The sequence below is a fragment of the Dermacentor andersoni genome, chromosome 9 (genome assembly GCF_023375885.2).
Source record: "Dermacentor andersoni chromosome 9, qqDerAnde1_hic_scaffold, whole genome shotgun sequence".
In the NCBI taxonomy this organism is placed as follows: Eukaryota; Metazoa; Arthropoda; class Arachnida; order Ixodida; family Ixodidae; genus Dermacentor; species Dermacentor andersoni.
Genome location: NC_092822.1, coordinates 80,555,831 through 80,573,924, shown reverse-complemented (window position 1 = coordinate 80,573,924; position 18,094 = coordinate 80,555,831). Strand labels below are relative to the sequence as shown.

Here is an 18,094-nt window from a genome sequence, read left to right as displayed (position 1 = left end):
CAAACGTTCATTCAAGACACTATTGCCAGCACGCAGCCTGGTGCCCAGTATGCCCCCCTCACCCCGGCTGTACCACTGGCTTCCATCCTGCATCCTTAAGAGGAGCAGCCTGATGCTCTCTCTACCTATACCTCAGTCCTTTCCTCGTAACAGGTAGTGCTTTAGACACTGTGTCATAGTGTACCGGCTTTGGGATCGGCTCAGGTTGTAACAGAAAAGGTTGTAACACTTCTTCAGTGGAGTACAAGAAAATCGGGCATTGTGACATTGCTGTCATACTATCGTTGTCATCTTTCTGCTATCGTCACGCACATGCTCACTCACGCCAACAGTTGCTCGCTTTACACAAACGTATTTGTCCACCTGGTAATGCTTTGCAAATTTCCAAGTAATGCTGGATAACCAGCTACTTGCAAAATGCTTCGCACAACACCTTTACTGTGCAGGGAATCTGCATAACTTTTTTCCCACTTTGCCAACCACATTTCATGCGCAATTTTCTTTCGTACCTTGTGTGTGGTAAATAAAATCAATCAAATCAAATCTTTACCCCTTAGGTTGAGCACGGCTACCGGATGCCCTGCCCTCCAGGCTGTCCTCCGGCGCTGTACGAGATCATGCTGGAGACATGGCACAAGGACCCAATGAAGCGGCCTACTTTTGAGACTCTGCAGTGGAAGCTCGAGGACTTCTTTACCATGGAGGGTTCGGAGTACAAGGAGGCCGCCATGGCCTACTGACGTTCCGGTGGCGGGCTATGCTGCCAGCCACAGGCGATAACCACGCCGCCCATCTACTGAGAGACATGCTGGAGAGAGAGAGAAAGGCGCGACATGCGCGACTCCCGCCACTGGCCTTGCTGCAACTGCCATTCCGTTTTCACGGTGCATCTGGGCAGACTGTTCCGCTGTCACCGCGCGGTGCTGACAGTGACCCCTGCTGGCCACACTCGCAGACACGTACCACCTCTGTAGGTGGCCATTCGTAGCGAGAACATCAAGTCCTGTTCCAACTGCTGCAACCGACAGGGGCTCGGTAGGTTGACTGGTCCACAGGTCAACGTATCCTTCAAGTTCCTGCAGTGCCGGTGAGACAGCGGACAATCGGCTCTGCTTCCAGATGCATGCCTGAAGTTTAACTGAAGTAACGGACACACCGGTGGGGTTTGTCTGCACTGGAGCCGCTTATTGCACCACGAGTTTTGTGGCAACAGCAAGGCATCTGGGAGTGACCATCTTCTCCAGGACACAGGACATCTTCTCCAGATGTCCACAGGCCTGCCAACTGCCTCGGACAACTAGTACCCTCCTGTTTTCTTTCAACTAGCCAGGCTTCGTGTCATCTCCCTGGCCTTGCTTGTGCCCTCGAGGGCATATTCTTTACCGTGCTTATTGCACAACCACTGCTCTGGTGCCTCTCTACACCTACCAAGGAATTCCTCTTTTTTTCTTAATATTATGGCGTTTCAAAACAGAGCTATGTTTTCAACATGCAACCTTCACAAGCCATGGTGGCTTTTGTTGCTGAAACCTGGACGTAGCTGAGCACACATTGCTAGGAATTGACAGCTCCTCTGTCAGCTCCCTACATCTACTTCTGCAGCGGCATGGCATTGCTTATGACAGTGGGGGGTGCGACATTCTTCCCGAGCTACTTGCATTATTTACTTTTATGTAAACCTTTTATTGGCTTGGGGATAACATAAGATTACAGTAAGGGCACAGCGTATTGTGCTGCCCCTTGACATTTTATGCAGTCTCATAAATAAAGCAAGTGCAAATATCTTATTCTTTTTGCGTTATAATCTCTTTTTGGCCTGCTTGAATTATTTTAGTAGTCGTAAGCTGTTGTTTTAGTATTTGGAAAGAAAGGCAGAAGTGCAGATTCAAACCTTCTCGGTATCTCCTGTCACGGTCGCAGGTTTATCTCCGCTCAGTTGGCCAGATTTCTCTTTTGCAAGCTAAGCTTTCCATGTACCAAGGCACAAACCTGTTCCGATTTCCATTGCAACAGTTTCCCAGCGTAGCAGTGTTCAGAGTAAGTGAACTTTGCTGGCACAAGTTTGTAAGCAGACCAGCTCACCTTCACCTCTGAAACTGCCTTCAACGTGCACCAGCCTTGCATGGTTCAGTGAAATCTGGATCTAATAAACACAGACAGAATGAACTATCAGAGGTAACAAAAGTAATGTAAAAAACTGCCAATTTTTCCCTGCCGGTAGTGTATGCATATCATGAATGTCAGATATATTGCGTTGTATGCGGTTTCGTTATGACGAGGCTCAACGGTAAAGTCATTTAAGGCGTGCAGTGTTGTCGAAAGACACCCGAGCAATGGTTGAAGTGTTTGCAAGTAATGCGGCTGTGCTGCCAAGCTTTCCTCTTCCCCGGCCTCTGTCTCTCTGGATGCGTCAGTGCATGGTACGGCCTTCTTCAGTGCTGCCACCAACTCCCCTACTCTAGTCGTCCCCCAGGAAGAGGACGAAAATGAGAGATGTCTCTCTCGCTCCTTCACCCGTCAGCGTCACGACAGCGGTGATGTTCCATGTGCGTTCTGGAGAGTGGGGCTCGGACCCCCCCTGACGGCCACGGCTGTGACCTCCGGTGCCGCTGCCGTTGCCATTCGCTGCCATACATTCTTCAGTGAGCTGCGACAAACTGACGTGTGCCCGGCCGACCACTTTCGTCGCTGGCGTGCTGAAGTGCGCAAACTTGTGCGTGCGTTGTGTGCTCCGAACCAATGTAAACATGAGTTGCAATTGTGTGTGTGCGAGTTCCGTTTTCGCATTACTTTTGTGTGCTAGTGCTTTTTAAGTGATGCCTTATCTCTTGCAACAGGTCTGCTCGCGTATTTTTTATTTTTATTTTTACAATAGCAGGCTTTGCGAGGGCAGTCTTTGTTTGAAGAGATGTGACACAGTGGAGTTTATTTGTTTTGTTCTTCGTTCCCTGGACAAAAATGACTTACAAACTAGGGCTCCCACGGACCGTTTTAGAAGCACGTACCGCTTTTGGTTTAGTCGTGCATTTTTAAAACTTTGCTTTGCTTCTATTTGTGCTAAATCTTTTTTTTTTTTCTTCTGCCAGAAAATGCTTTGTGAGGACGGTAGCCTACCGTCGAGGCTTACGGGCCCGTCACTTTGCCGTAGGCTCTATCTATGTGCGTAGCTGTTTGACTATTTTTGTATTCTCTAGGGCTCATCATGACGGCATCCCTGCGCTTCGATGTGGAGAGTAGCGTGTAAACCTTCTTCGTAGCGTTGTGATCGTCCACATGCACGACTCACTTGGTGTCCTAGTTCTGCGGGGGCGTCTGCACTTGAAGGAGATCGGACTTCTTCTCGCCCATGACTTGCGGGACTGCTTAGCAGTGGTGCTGTTGCGTTTATTCCTTTTCTGTAACCTTTTTATTAAGATACTTAGTGCCTGTCGCAGGAGGGGCTCACTACTTGGAAACTCGTGCAACGGAAGTGTGTGTTGTGTCCCTTTATATTCACACGGAAGGAAGCAGCATGTGGAACTGCAGGCACCTGACAAGTGCGATCATTCAAAGATAGGGAGTGATACATTTGCACGTGGAACTGAGCTGGGTTTATGAATTTGACAAAATGTGCTGCATTGTTGAGGAATTCACTTTGCCATGTCGTCATGATCTTGCACGCTGTGTATTCGTAAGATCTGAAGGGACTCTAAAGAGAAAAATCATTCCATCCGTATTAGTAAATTACCCTTCTACAATAAAAAATAAGAAAGCCATCCTTACCGTCAGCTGAGGTAAGCCAGAAAGGCCGTAAAATCAAAAGACAGGTGGCGACACCACCTTGAAGTTCCCGCACTAGCTGATTGTGACATCATAGATTTTGATAGTGTCTGCTCGAACCTGGTTAATCGTTTGTCTGCAAAAATATACTGCGTAAAGGCGATAAAGATTGCACCTGGCAAGTTTTGTGAACTTTTACTGAGCCAGCGAGGCCCAAGTATGAAAAAGTAATTTGAAATCCGTGACATCGCGCTGATGCACCGGTGCCAGTGTATTGGCACGAAATAAAAAGATATTTCCTTTTCTCTTTTAATAACTGGCCTATTATCACAAAATTAATGGAAATAGAGTTTTCGAAGAATATGTTGTCGCTCTAAAGTCGTTTGTTGTTTCTCTTTAGTGACCCCGTAACGGTGACTGCCACTGAGGTCACGTCGGGACACTTTTGTCCGGGGGGGGCAGCTATGCTAAGGCTGCTCTGCGTGATCAACTATGCCAACCGAGATCTCCATGGTGTTGCCTGCGGTTCCATCGTCTGTTTCCTTTCCAACACAGCCTTCGATCTCTCATCGATGACATCATTTTTAATTGGTAAACACCATTTGCTGCTCTCTTTTCGTGGACCGTATTGTCATGGATCCTACATTTCTCAAGACGTCCTCTCACTGATGCCTGTGTTTGGTGCTTCTCCTATATTTTTTTAACTGTAAAAACGTTCTCCAAAGGTGCATTCTAATCGGTGAAGTTGGTAAGATCTGCTAATCATAGGCAGAGCTGACTGCTCGCAAGGGAAGTGTCCGTATCTCGTATCAGGTTGGGCTGGTACTACTACTACTTTTTTTTAGGATGTTTTTCTTTTAGCGATGTCATGGCTCATTGTTCTTTCAAGCAACCCTCACTTGTTAATGGTTGCGACATAAAAACCATCCTTCGGTTCTCATCTTCTGAAAGTGTGTCACGTGATGTGACGTGACCGTGGCCGAGTGGTTTCACTTTTACTCCTTGACACTGCCACGGCCTTCTTTCTTTTTAGGCAGCCTGTGAGTCGAGTCACCTTCATAAATGTAGGCAGTCTACTGGAAAACATGCATATCTTCAAGGCAAGCTCTGGCCATATCGCTTAAGAAGGGACTGGACAGTGCTTTAGCTTTTTGTACGCAACAGCCGGCGGAGCCGACTTGCAGCAGCACTGTTGCTTGCTGGCGCTCTGAAATGTGCTGTCTGCAGTGTAACATTTCTTGTCAGCTGCGTTCGTGTGTAAAAATATTTGTATCGTTTTTGTGCGTATTGCCCAGAAGCCGTTTGGACGTGCAACCAGATGTTAGTACGGTGTACTGTACTGAACTATTGCACTGCAACTCAGGCCTGTTTGCTTTCATTGGACAGCAGTTTCTCCCAATCTCTTGTTAACGGGCAGGGAAATGGGCATGCTGTGGACTGGTCTATACAAAATGTGCACAAAATGAAATGTTTTGTTTTTATAGCGAGTTTTATTAACTACAGCCTTCTGTCTCGGGCTGCCAAATGTGAAAGGATCTGCAGTCGTCTTGCCTGCCTGGCATTGTTGCGACTAATCCTCAAGCTGCAAAACAGCTTTGCAAACGTGTCAGGCATAGCGCAAGTTGCTTTGACTGAGTGTTGCCATTTTTCTAATGTGAAATTTAGTTCCTCAGTTAGCAATTAAGGGCAAAATTTAGGAGCCCAGAAATTTAACAGCGCGTTCTGGCCTAGCAACATGAACAAAATGATTGCCCAAGACTTTCACTGTAGCATTTCTTGTTGGCCTAAATGAATGATAACTAAAGGAGCGCTAGATCGATGAAAGATGGGAGCAGGAAGGCGACAGCATGAGTGCTTAGCGTATAACACGGGAAAGAGTAATGAAACTGAGGAGGATAGACTGCTGGGCGAGCTGGTAATGCACGATAAGTAAAGGAGTGCTAGAAAGATGGAACATGAAGAACAAGACGGAGCACTCATGTTATCGCCTTCTTGTTACTGTCTTTCGTCCATCTAGCGCTCCTTCATTTGTCAGCAGTATATCCTTCTTACCTAAATGACAATGGAGTTTTGAATTTCCACTTGCATGGTTTCTTACGGAGTATGTGCTGGAAAAACTGAACTTAATTTCTGTTTGGGAGCTTGTGGAAGTTTGGATGAGGTGATGTCAAACCTGCTTACAAAAGGCTAATGAAATTAAAGGTCGCTAGAAGAGTTTTAGCTTGAGGGCAACCATTCTCTTGAATGGCTTGCAGGAGATGTACATGAGTGATCACATGTACACACAAGCACCACAACCAACTGACTGTTCAAAACAATGTGCCGCAGCAAATAATACAAACTTGCCTAAATGTCCTTCTGAGGGTGCCCATATTTTGTGTAGGCATCATTAAGAAAGGAAGATGGTAGCTTAAAGGTCGGGATGAAAAATATTGTCCCTGTGCATAAAACCACGTCGCTTCTGCCATCTTCTCACCCGCCAGGCAAGAGCCTTCTTGAAACAATAATGCGGCGGATGCTGTTTTCATTTGCACAGTTGAAGAAATGTCTGTTGCTTATGGCCTCTGTGCAAAATCTGTGCTGCACTGATGCATGTTCCTTACAATGTTTCAAGCAGTTCAAACTCTAGTGCACCATTAATAGGCATGCAAGTTTAACTATTTCTGACTGTGCTTGCTTGTTCCTCTTGTGAAGAATGTTTAGAGTGTTTATCAAACTGGACGTGTCTATTGTTCTTGTTTGCTTTACAGTACGAGTTTGTGCATGTGATCTACGTAGCAAGAAAGAAAGTGAAAGACCAGCCTTGCTTAAATATGAAAACAAAGGCTGCATTGAGAATCGCAGAGCTGACAGTTGACAGAAGGGGGGTGGGGGGGTGGAAGGGTTTAACTTTTGTAATAAAATTTTGTTTCAGTCTGCAACATTCTTGCGTGATTTGTCTGTGGCGACTCAAATATACGCCACATTCATCAGTTTTAGTGCTGTTTGTTTCCGTACAACTTTGAGAATTCACGTTGTAAATGGTGGCAGGATACCAAGAGGGAAGACTCCACAAGCCGTAATTTTAGCCATGGTGACTAAGCAGCTGACACTGGTCAGTCAGCCACTGTAGCTTTGTTCAGCAACCTGCACAAATAATTAATATTTCTAAAGTATTAAGCATCAAGAGATCATCCCATTTCATGCTCTGAAGACAGCTATATTGGAGTCAGTATGAAGATCTAGTTACTTGTTGTTTTGTTTTCTTTCGATTTAATTCTCTTCCTCGTAAATTGTGAAAGGCAAAAGGTAATCTGCTGTTGTTAGCAGACGGACCACAGTAGTAGCACTGTAAGCTAAGGACATATGTATGTCTCGCGTTCCTTGGCCATTTGTCTGAACCTGGAAAAGCATCTTGTTTTATTGCCAAACTTCATTCTGGTGCGTGCACTCACTCAAGTCCTTTTTGTGAAGTGGCTTGTGTTAACCAGAAAAAAAAACTTGCATTAAACTACTTCAGTTCCCACAGCACACCACAGTGAGAGGCCTGCTACAATTGAGAAAACCTTGAGAGCAACACTGTTCGTATTTGTTTGTTATTAACACTACGATCTCCGTTCTGGATTTTAATAGGGTGGGAATGAGTCGGATACATGATCATTACGCAGAGTTCGCATAGAAAATACAACAAATGCACTCGTGAGGTGTTTGGCAAACAAGAAAACAAGGTGAAATTTTGTGACTGGCAGTCATACCAACAACCTCGACATTAACTTTGATAAAGCAGGTTGCGATACCTGCTCATTAGTTAATCAATTCTGATACCTGAGCGTTCATGAAAAGAAAACAGTATTTACAACAATTACCATGCATTTGGTATGGCGCTAGAGTTGGGTCATACCGTTGTCCTGTATTGTAACCTGAGGAAAAAGAAATAACTGGATCCACTCTAGGATGGCCTGTTAATGCCTGATACAAGAATTTTAAGGGTGAGTAATGATTTCCGTTTGATAAAGCTTGCAAGTGTGTTGTTATCGGGTCGTTTACTGATGTGCGGTCATAGCAACAGTAAATGAAGAGCCGCTCTATTTGAATATTTTGTAGCTTTTCAATACAATTACTTTTCGTGACTGGGTCCCATATAATAGCTCTGTAGGTAAAATAACTATGTAAAGCCAACAGAGATTGATGCCAAGGAAAGCATTGGGGGGAAATTGGCTGTGGTTGAAACTGAGATGTAGAAAATCGTGAAGAAAAGGGAAAATGAAAGTCGACAAAAAGATAGCATGCCATCTGTGGGATCTGAACCTACAACTTCTTGCACTACGGTTATCAATCCGGTGACTATCTTGGGTATTTATGTGTTCTAGATCTAGCCCTGGCAGTGTTAGCCAGCATCACTCGCAGCCGAGGTGGGTAGATGTGGATTTTACTTTTCTTGCCCGATGGCGTCGCCTGGTAGGCAAACTTTGGATGAGGGCATGTGGCTAATAAACCCACATATGCTATATCTAGCGGATGGCATCAAGGCTACCAGGCAGTGCAATGCACACGTAACACGGAGATCGTGGGTTTTAGTCCCACCGGTGGCGTGTTAACTTTTCGTCCACTTTCATTTTCCTTTTACAGCGAAGCTGTCTATGGCTAGGATCTAGAAAAAAAATGTGTCCGAGATGTTGACAAAAACAAATCATGTGGGCTGATCCTGGTGATAGTGCAGAAAGGGTCCAAGCTCAATGTCGCATACCCCTGTGGGTTGGGGGACCTGTAACGCGCCCTTGAACTATCGTTGTCACACGTGGGACCCAAAGAAGTCCCAGGCAAAAGGCTAAGAACAGATGTTTTTGAGAAAAAAAAATGTCTTATAGAACTTCATCAAAAAGGACTTAACAAATTCTCGTCACCAATCACGCAAACGCGCTAGTTAGTGCCATTGCTCACGCATTCAAACGACTACAGGTTAGCACAATAAATATGTCTGTACCTTTGTTCATTATTCTGGGTCACTTATGTGTCGTGCGCTAAACAGTTACGCTGGTCATCCACCTTCACAGAGTGGGATGGCACTGAATTTTTTTCCCCATTATTTTCTACGCTTCAATTTCAACCAGGGCTAATTTTCTCTATGCTTTCCTTGGCTTTACATGGTTGTGATTAGATAACATGCAAGGCGACGAACTGCTGGAGTAGATAATTTCGGTGCTCTACGAAAGAAGAATGGCTTACGCCGTGTGCTGTTCCCTGATACCTGATCAATGTATTTATTCTGCATGAGATCGCTTGTTATCGAAGGTCCCAACTACTTATATTCTGTCAATACCGTTACTGATATGACGTGCGCTACACTTTTCCGCAACCGTCCGTCTATAAGACAGCCTTTCACGCTGGGTGTGAAGGAGCTTGGCGATGAAATGCATGTCCCACTCCTGGAGCACCGCTTAATGCGCCCAACCAAGCTATTACCTCCTTGGGACTGGCAGGTCACAGAATGTGACGTATCCTTTCTAAAAGTTTCAAAGCATGCTCCAGAGGTAGAAATTCGAATGCATTTCCTAGAACTTCAGTACAAACACTCATGCACAGAATTCTACACAGACGCTTCCAAGTCACATGCCGGAGTATCCTATGCAGCCGTCGGTCCTTCTTTTTCGGAATCCGATGTACTACATCCAGAAACAAGTATCTTTACGGCAGAGGCCTACGCTATATGGTCGGCTGTAAAGCATATAAAGAAATCAAAACTCCAAAAAGCCGTTATATATACAGACTCCCTAAGTGTGGTGAAGGCCTTAATGTCACCCTACAAACATAAAAATCCTGTACTTACTGAGGTCTATTCCGACCTGCGGAAAGCTTATCTATCTAACCAGCAAATCATCGTATGTTGGGTACCCGGCCACAGGGGAATCGAAGGTAACGTTTTGGCAGACCAGATGGCTACGTCAATTGCACTCCCTGCTGTTAATAATACTGATTTGGTGCCTCTCACAGATCTGAAACCTTACATACGAAAGAAACTGCGAAACCACTGGCAACGCATGTGGAACGCAGAAATAAATAATAAACTGCACGTTATAAAGCCACAGTTAGGTTTTTGGCCCTCCCCAACAATATCTCGGCGAACAGATGTCCTATTCTGTCGCCTCAGAATAGGACACACATTTGGCACCCATAATTATCTGCTTACTGGAAGTGAACCTCCAATCTGTGGTAGATGCGGTGAGAGGCTTACCGTCCTCCACGTGCTCCTGGAGTGTCGGGAAGCCGAAACGGAGAGAAATAAACATTTTCCTCTTGCTTACCAACATTACATCCCTCTATACCCGGCTATGTTTCTTGGTAAGGAACCGCTTTTTGACACCAAGGCAGTCCTCAGCTTCTTAAATGATGTCGTACTACACGTTATATGCCCATTAAATTCGTAGAGCATCCTCGCTCCAGAGGATGCCGCTGCGATAACAGTTTTGCATAGCACATGTCTCCAGGCCCTTGTTCTTCAAGGGCTCTAAGGAGGCAGTAGTGCTCTAGCATATCTTATAACCCTATATATTTTTACGCATCGTATCATTCTATGTAAATGCATCCTAATGTTCATAGTACACGTCATAAGTCGTCGCCATAATCTTATTATACAGATTTTGCGCACTTTAGCGCGACCATTTTTAAGGCCCCTCTACAGCCACGTCACACCAACTTTATCGAACTCATGATTACACTGCACAGTCATTACCACGGACATGGCGCTCTTTGGCCATACTTGGCCCTTGCGCCATAAAACATCAAACATTCATTCATACTTATATTCTGTCACTTCGGCAAGAATGGGGGAACATTATTACAACTAATTCTCATCTGCACAATTTTTTGAAGATTTATAGACATTTTGCCATTTTTCACACTATGAGACAACCTTCTCTAATGAACACTCTAATTAATAGTCCATCGGTATTCTTCGCACTTACGTACCTTTTCGATGTGTGTCTCAACAATGCATGCGAGAAGTACATAGTAGGACGTTATAAGGTTGACCTGCTGGCATTTCAAAAGTCCTGTAGCAACCATATAAAAGAACGTTTATTTTTATAAGTCATTGCATGCAAAGGGCCAACAGCATTGGTTGAAAACACAAAAAAAATGACTTGGCTGATTTGACTACATTGGGATTTTTCAGGACAAACAAGCAACTTGTTCTCACTGCCATGAGAAGACTAGCGATTGTTGTGAGAAATGTGCGAGTTTGCAAGAAGTATTTTTCAATCAAATTACACCCTTTAAGAAGTGTATTTCTCTAGTGTCCTATGTGTATGACTGCTCGAAACCGGCACTTACAAATAAATTTTCTATCAATAAACTGCTGCTACTTCATTCTAAAGCTTCTGAAAGAATATCAGAACAATTTTTTAAATTACTTGCTTGTCCAAATTTGGGCACATATAGGTTAAGGAAGTGAAAATAAAGCATTTCCTATTCTCCACTATTCCCTGTTCTCTCTTCGTGGTCCGACTAAGATGGCGGTGGCCTGGCTTCACTTTGAAGACATCATCTCCACTCCAGAAAATTCTTTTTTTCTTGGTTCACAAGTGGTCCCAATGAACAGTGTTAAGAACGGCCCGCTGAAGTGCAAGTTTTGCCAGCCAGTTGCGACAGCGGCGTCAACTTTTTGTGGAACGCCACCGCAACTCTCTAGCCTCACGGCGTCAACAATAGTCGCGACCTAGACTCTCCGTCGCAGTAGCCAAGATGAGTTCGACGAAGCAGGCTTTGTGCCTGAACCCGCCACCGCCGACGTGGTCTGCTACTATGAACAAGGGAGTCCCCGGGGGAACGTAGTCCGAGGTCCCTTCCCACGCGCCGTTCAAGACGCAAAACAATGGGTGGGCAACCGGCGGGTGCGCTGCGGGGGTCAGCTCGGGGAATAAAAGGCGCCTTTCCTGACGTAGGCCCCGAGTTCTAAGAAGTGCGTCTGACGCCGGTTGAGGACCGTGAACCTGTGCGGAAGTGTGTGTGTGTAATCCCTTGCGCAGAGAGGCGACTCGTTTACGATGCCTGGTCGAACGTTTCCCTCACCTTGGGATCGAGGGAGGGCCGAGTGTTTACAAACCGCTGTTGTGCGGCTGCTCAGTGCACTTTCTCTCGCAGTCATGCTAGACTGATGAACTGCAACGTCCTTATGTAGATACTGTAAGTAAACCCATATTCCTCGTTCTCGATGAGAAGCAGTCCTTCCCTTCAACAACGTCCTCAGCGTGGATAAGTTGGACGACGGCATGGGCCAGCTACCTTCTAATTCATGCCCGACTCCAATCTTGACAACTAGTTACGAACGGTGGGATTGAGCCCCCAATCCTAACAACAGTGATATTGACGCTGTGAATGCGGACGGTATTACGTCTGATGCATCCAGCACCTGGCGGCACCACCGGTGGGAGACCGACTGCGAGGAGTCTCCCAAGAGAGCGCTCGATCTGATCCATGCCACAATTGCTGCTCCTAGCCCACTCAACAATGCAGATAGCCGACTCTACCTCCTTTAACTGCCGTTCCCATAGAGTTTCTCACTATGACCGTTCCTTTTTCGCCGCAATACCCAAGAGCGCAAATAAGTGGTGCAATAAGAGTTACCATTCCGTGCACCATCGATGCTCGTCGCCTTCAACGCCATTTGTGGCGCTCATCGTCGTCGTCATCACGAGGCGCGTGTTGTTACAATGCCGGCTCAAGAGCTCGAGCCGACCATCGAGCGACCATCGCGCCCATCAAGCGAAACCGGCCTTTTTCGAAAAATGATCGAAAGTTGTTCTATTCGATTCACCTCCGGCTGAACTATTCGATGCGCATTCGATTTAGGTCAGAAAGTTACCAGCCGCGCCACCTTCCCACAGCCTCTTGCGCAAGAGCGCAGAGGAAAAAAAAAAGAATTTGCTACTTTGTAGGAGCGATTGACTGTCGATGTGAAGCGGTGCAGATATTCACTTCGTTCGAGGAATAAGGAAGTCAACTTATCAACGTGTACTGCTTCAACACAAGCAGTGACATCGAACGCATGTACATACCGTGAAACTACAATCTGGTGGTGGTAACAACTTCATTGAGATTCTGCTCAATTATGATCTGACAGGTCCGAGTCCTGGGATGGCCCCTCGCGAGGAGCGACCCTTCGGCCCAGTACAATCTGTGTAACATACATGTAGCATATAGAATCATGCAAAATATAAATTCACATGTGGCACTAAACATACGAATTATATTAAAGCTTTGCCACCTACTTATCTTTTATTCTAAAGAATCCAACCAACACACCAAGAATGGCTTTTCGGTAAGCTCCCACGCTCGAGGCCCAAAAGCGTACGTTGAAGATTGATGACCCAAAATTCCAAGTTATGGTGGCAAAGTGGGCTAACCGCGTCGCGGCCACATGGCCTCCACGCTAGCTCCTCTGCCAGGGTCTCAACAACTAAAACGTCTCTAACAAACTTGACTTCTCTGTTTCGCTCGATTCTAAAGAACAGCACAACACTTTATTTTAAAGAAATTTCATCCCAGGATGGCGAGCAAGGCGTCACATGGCATTCGACGCGGCAGTCCAGAGTAGTCCACCAAGAGCAAGTGGCGGTGGACTCCATCCGGCGTCATTGGAGCGCGAGTCCTCGGGCCCTTCTTCAGTCTCGATTGTGTCCTGCTGCCCTATCACCGCCTCATCTGGTATATGTGCTGCACAGCAAACACGCAAACGTCAAATCATACACAAAGAGAAGGGCATTTATCTTTCTTTAAAACGGCTAACCAAGGCTTCTCCTAGTTTGCTATACCTCAAAGTCAGACACATTAGTTCGGCGAACAGGGCCTCGTCAATAAAACGTTTAAACAAGGCTTCTCCTAGTTTGCTATACCTCAAAGTCAGACATATTAGTTCGGCGAACAAGACTTGTCAATTTCAGTCATGCATATTTAAAAATTTAAACGTGCGCGTCCTAAAGAATATTCGCGAATATTTTCGCAGTTGAAGCTCTACTGCAAGCTTCCCTAACGTTAGTAAAAGGATGACACTAAGTACGAAGCTCGCAAACATTTATCGTCAGCAGCAGCCTATTCTTATGTCCATTGCCCCAGGACGGAGGTTTCTCCAAGCAATCTCCAATGACCGCTGTCTTGCGCGAGCTAACTTCATGTTATGCCTGCAAATTTCGTAATTTCATCACACCACCTCATTCTATGACATCTTAGACTGTATTTACCTACCCTTGGGTCTGAAGAGATCACCAGAGGAAATAAACGCAGATATTCTACAAGTGCGTTAGTCGAGGCATCAGAGAACCTCAAGTGGATGGTCTTACATTTAGCCATCGCTAAAGTCTTCGTTTATTTGCACTGCAGTATGCTATTACAATGGGTGTGTCCACGCAGGCACAAAAACAACAATGCAAGAGTTGAAATGGCAGAAAAAAAAAAAATTGGCGGATCTCCAGGCACCGTGGGAATCGATGTAAGCAAAACATTCTCTGGTTTTTCCTTTATTTGATAGTAATTAGCGGTGATGTTGACGGCGAATGTCGAATTTCTTCAGCGTTTAGTGGAATACGAGAGTGGCGAGTTTAAATGTTTGACGTTAGCTTGGTTGCACCACTGCTACTTCTATGTGCAGTACGCGGAACACACTGATATGTACCCGCCGTGGTTGCTCAGTGGCTATGGTGTTAGGCTGCTGAGCACGAGGTCGCGGGATCGAATCCCGGCCACGGCGGCCGCATTTCGATGGGGGCGAAATGCGAAAACACCCGTGTACTTAGATTTAGGTGCACGTTAAAGAACCCCAGGTGGTCGAAATTTCCGGAGTCCCCCACTACGGCGTGCCTCATAATCAGAAAGTGGTTTTGGCACGTAAAACCCCATAATTTAATTTTAATTTAACACTGATATGTGTTTGCTTTGCTGCAATGGAGTGTTGCGCGCCATTGTTCATAACCTCCAAGGTTAGCATTGTCATTACCTCACACGGCACATCGCATCGTCACCGAACCGTTAAGCTGCCAAAACAATCGAACGCCGTTGTGGCAGATTCCAGAAAATTTTAACCTCCTGAAGTTCTTTCAAGCCCCCTAAACCTAAGTACAAGATCATTTTTTTGTATTTTGCCCCCTTCGAAATGCGGCTACCGCACAGAAGTGTTGATTTGATGTGCGGCCGCTTCCGCAGTGTCGCCTACATTGTTAAATACTTTACACCCTTAAAATTAATCAAGAATGTAAATCGGTGTATAATAACTCACCTTACACCCTTTCAAGGTGAAAGGTTGTAGTGATACACTAAATTACACATTTCTTTTTTTTTTTTGCTTTTTAAGTGTGTACACATGTTTAAGTGCGGATGACCTAGACGCTACGTAAGGAGCTGTCCGAGCATTCACGAATCCTAACCTCACTGCGACTGACTCGGCGCGGCAACTGCGCATGCGCGAACTCTGTACCGCTCTACCGTCGCTGCTGCGTTACCATGCCGTCCGAGGCGCTCAGTTCTTTCGCCGTTCTATATATTTTTTTTTAGTTCCCCGCGTTTGCATTGTTCATCGAATCAGTGTAGTGAGAAAACAAACGTGTTTGCACAATTTACGCTCTGCTAGCGTTTTAGTGTAATTGTTCATGCATTCAGAGGCTCGGTCCGACCACTTACCCATTCTTTGACGTAGATAGCAAATTCAAGGACCACAAATTTTGAGTCCAGAGAGGATGTACGTCGATAATGCGCATCAGCCCAGACAGGTTCCTGCAGAAGCAAAAACGCGAAGACCAGGAAATTACTGCTTTGCGTGCGCCTAAATTCCGCATCCACCAGTCGGACGTTGCTTCTCGGACCACAGGATTTGACATAGACAGCGCAATTTCAGTGTTCCACGAGCGTTCAAAGCGCGTAACACGGTTCGAAGCTTTACACATGTACAACCTTGTCGCCCTTCATTTCCAGCCTGCAACAAATATCTGACGTGCCGTTACCGCGAACGGGTAGAATGCAATGCAAATTTCAAGCATATTTGTCGTCGAGTTTGACCATGCAACTAACGCATGCTGATACCGTTCGTTAGAGAAACCATGCAGATGGCACGGTATTTCGAACAGAAAACGCGCATTTTTGAACGAATACGAAGAGGTGTCTGCAATAGACCGGAGCGAGCGCCCTGTTACGTTCTAGAAACGCCAGAGGCCACTGGGGCGAGGGCAGCGTTTATGGATGAACGTTATATATATACTCCTCTCGTTGAAGTATGCATGAGTAAAAGACGCGAGTCCCGTAAGCGTCCTCCTTTTATGCGATATGAAAGCTGTTTCCGGGAGAGATCGCCAACTCTCCGCGGCATGAACTGCGTGATGCGGATAAACACCTCATCTTGCCGTGACATAAGTCAGTCGAACTTGGGCTTTTGTAGTCGCGCAGTTGCACAGAACTATCGTCAACTGCCGCATAATTGGCTGCGCACAAAAAGCGTTACATCATATAGTTATCCACGGACGTCCATTTGAGTGCAGTTACAGGGCTCCAAGCTGGCATAAGTTTCACGTACATTGATATACATATTTCCTCGACGAATGTCGCACCTTACCAACTTACGTGCACGCTTATAAGTAGTTATTTCCTGTTCAAAACGCGACATCGGTACTGTTGCCCTTTTCAGGCGTCAGCAACTACATCCAAGCAATAGAGTTCTGCCTTTTATTGTCGAAATTTAAAGGCTGGTACAACAGCCAGATCTCCCTGGTGCACTCAAGTATTGTAAGACACAGTAAAATTTAACCCCGCAATCCGAATGTGGTTCAAATGTTTTAAACATCACGTAGATACCCCTCTTGTTCCAGTTACACGCCTATTTCTATTACATTTCTATTAATTAGGTAAATGTGTGTTTCGATTTCTCGCGCGAACTAATGTCAGACACTTCGAATAATGCACTTCAAGGAAAATAATTTTGCTATCTACCATAGGCGATTTTCAAAAAATTCAGCAAAAACCAGCAAAAATAGTCGCCCCACACGCAAGAAAATTCAGAGTAATGCAGTGGCTTAAATAAACTTACTACCTTAATTCAATTTGTTTTTACAATCTTGTACATTAAGCTAATGTTGAAAAGTAAGAAAAGCTAGACTTTGAACTAGTGAAACTCTAATCACGGGCAATTACTTTTCAAAATGACCACTTACACTGAAATGACTGGCAACAAAATTATACGGTCCGCTTACGCGATTTAAACACGCGGCACCGCGAAGCGCGGCACGCCGTCAAGCGCCTGTTCAGCGTAAATGTGCTAAGCACGAGGTCGCAGGATCGAATCCCGGCAACGGCCGCCGAATTTCGACAGGGGCGAAATGCGAAAACGCCCGTGTACGCCCGTGCGATAACGCCCGTGTAAGTGCGCGTTAAAGAACACCAGGTGGTCCAAATTTCCGGAGTCCCCCGCTACGGCGTGCCTCTTAATCGGAAAGTGGTTTTGACACGTAAACCCCCATAATTTAACTTTTAAGCGTAAATGTCTAGTCTAAAACGAAGTTGCTGCCGCACTTTCCCCCTTCTCACAGTGTAAACTGATTTGCACCCTTTAAATGGTGATATTGAAGCTATCACATTTTAATGCACCCTAGTTTTCTTTCTTTTTTATCTTGAGAAAGTCGCACTTAATTCGATATGTTTATGATCGAATTTCAACGGTGAATTCAGGTGGTATTGTTACCCGAGGAAAGACACAGACGAAAGAGGCTATTTACAGGCTATTTACACTGGAGCCAGAGAGCCAGGCCGACCCTCGCTCGCGCCAAGGGCAGAGACCAACTTCATTGTTGTTCTCGCGGCGGCTCGTCTCTTGAGCATCGCTCGATGATATCGTAATAACATCGAAACCGACGCCGCACGAGCGCAGAAAAAGGCGGCCCCGTGACTGAAACACCCCGTGAGTTCAAGTGCGAGGAAGTTGGAAACAGCACGTGCTCCCCAAATATCAGTTAACCCTTCTAAATAATATTCCGTGCTTTTTTCATTTTGTTGCTTTCTTCGCCTTCACTACTACGTGACAATATATATGTATAGTGACGGCTTTATACGAGTATTTGCAAGACATGGTAGGAGGCAGTTAAATTTCACAGCCTGAACGAGTCCTCTCGCACCAAAAAGAATCTGGCGTCTCTCGGTGGTGTAATCTTCCTTCGTCTAATTGTGTTACGCGGGTGTCACACGGCGCATTTTTCGATCGCGATCAAGCCCGATGCGGATCGAATTTCTCGGTCGCGATTGGTTCCTTAGCGCAAGCTAAGCATTAGCCTTAGCGCAAGCAATCGCGGACGAGAATTACGACGTGCATGAAGTAGTCTGGCGAAGC

At 45.7% G+C, this 18,094-nt stretch overlaps 1 protein-coding gene and 1 long non-coding RNA gene across 6 annotated transcripts in view; one reads left to right on the top strand and one right to left on the bottom strand.

Moving 5' to 3' along the window:
• Positions 1-6,680, top strand: part of Src42A (Tyrosine-protein kinase Src42A) — a 105,765-nt gene extending 99,085 nt beyond the window's left edge. For both annotated transcript variants that reach the window (XM_050176182.3, XM_050176183.3), the window contains exon 7: positions 558-6,680. In XM_050176182.3, the coding sequence (XP_050032139.1) occupies positions 558-740 (183 nt within the window). In that variant the 3' untranslated portion in view covers positions 741-6,680. The remainder of the gene's footprint in view (positions 1-557) is intronic.
• A 6,550-nt stretch (positions 6,681-13,230) lies between these two features.
• The window catches only part of LOC126528304 (uncharacterized), a 69,569-nt gene continuing 64,705 nt past the window's right edge, over positions 13,231-18,094 (bottom strand). For all 4 annotated transcript variants that reach the window (XR_011890044.1, XR_011890045.1, XR_011890043.1 and 1 more), the window contains 2 exons: positions 15,406-15,498; positions 13,231-13,449 (listed from right to left, as the gene is read on the bottom strand). This is a non-coding gene — a long non-coding RNA (uncharacterized lncRNA). The remainder of the gene's footprint in view (positions 13,450-15,405; positions 15,499-18,094) is intronic.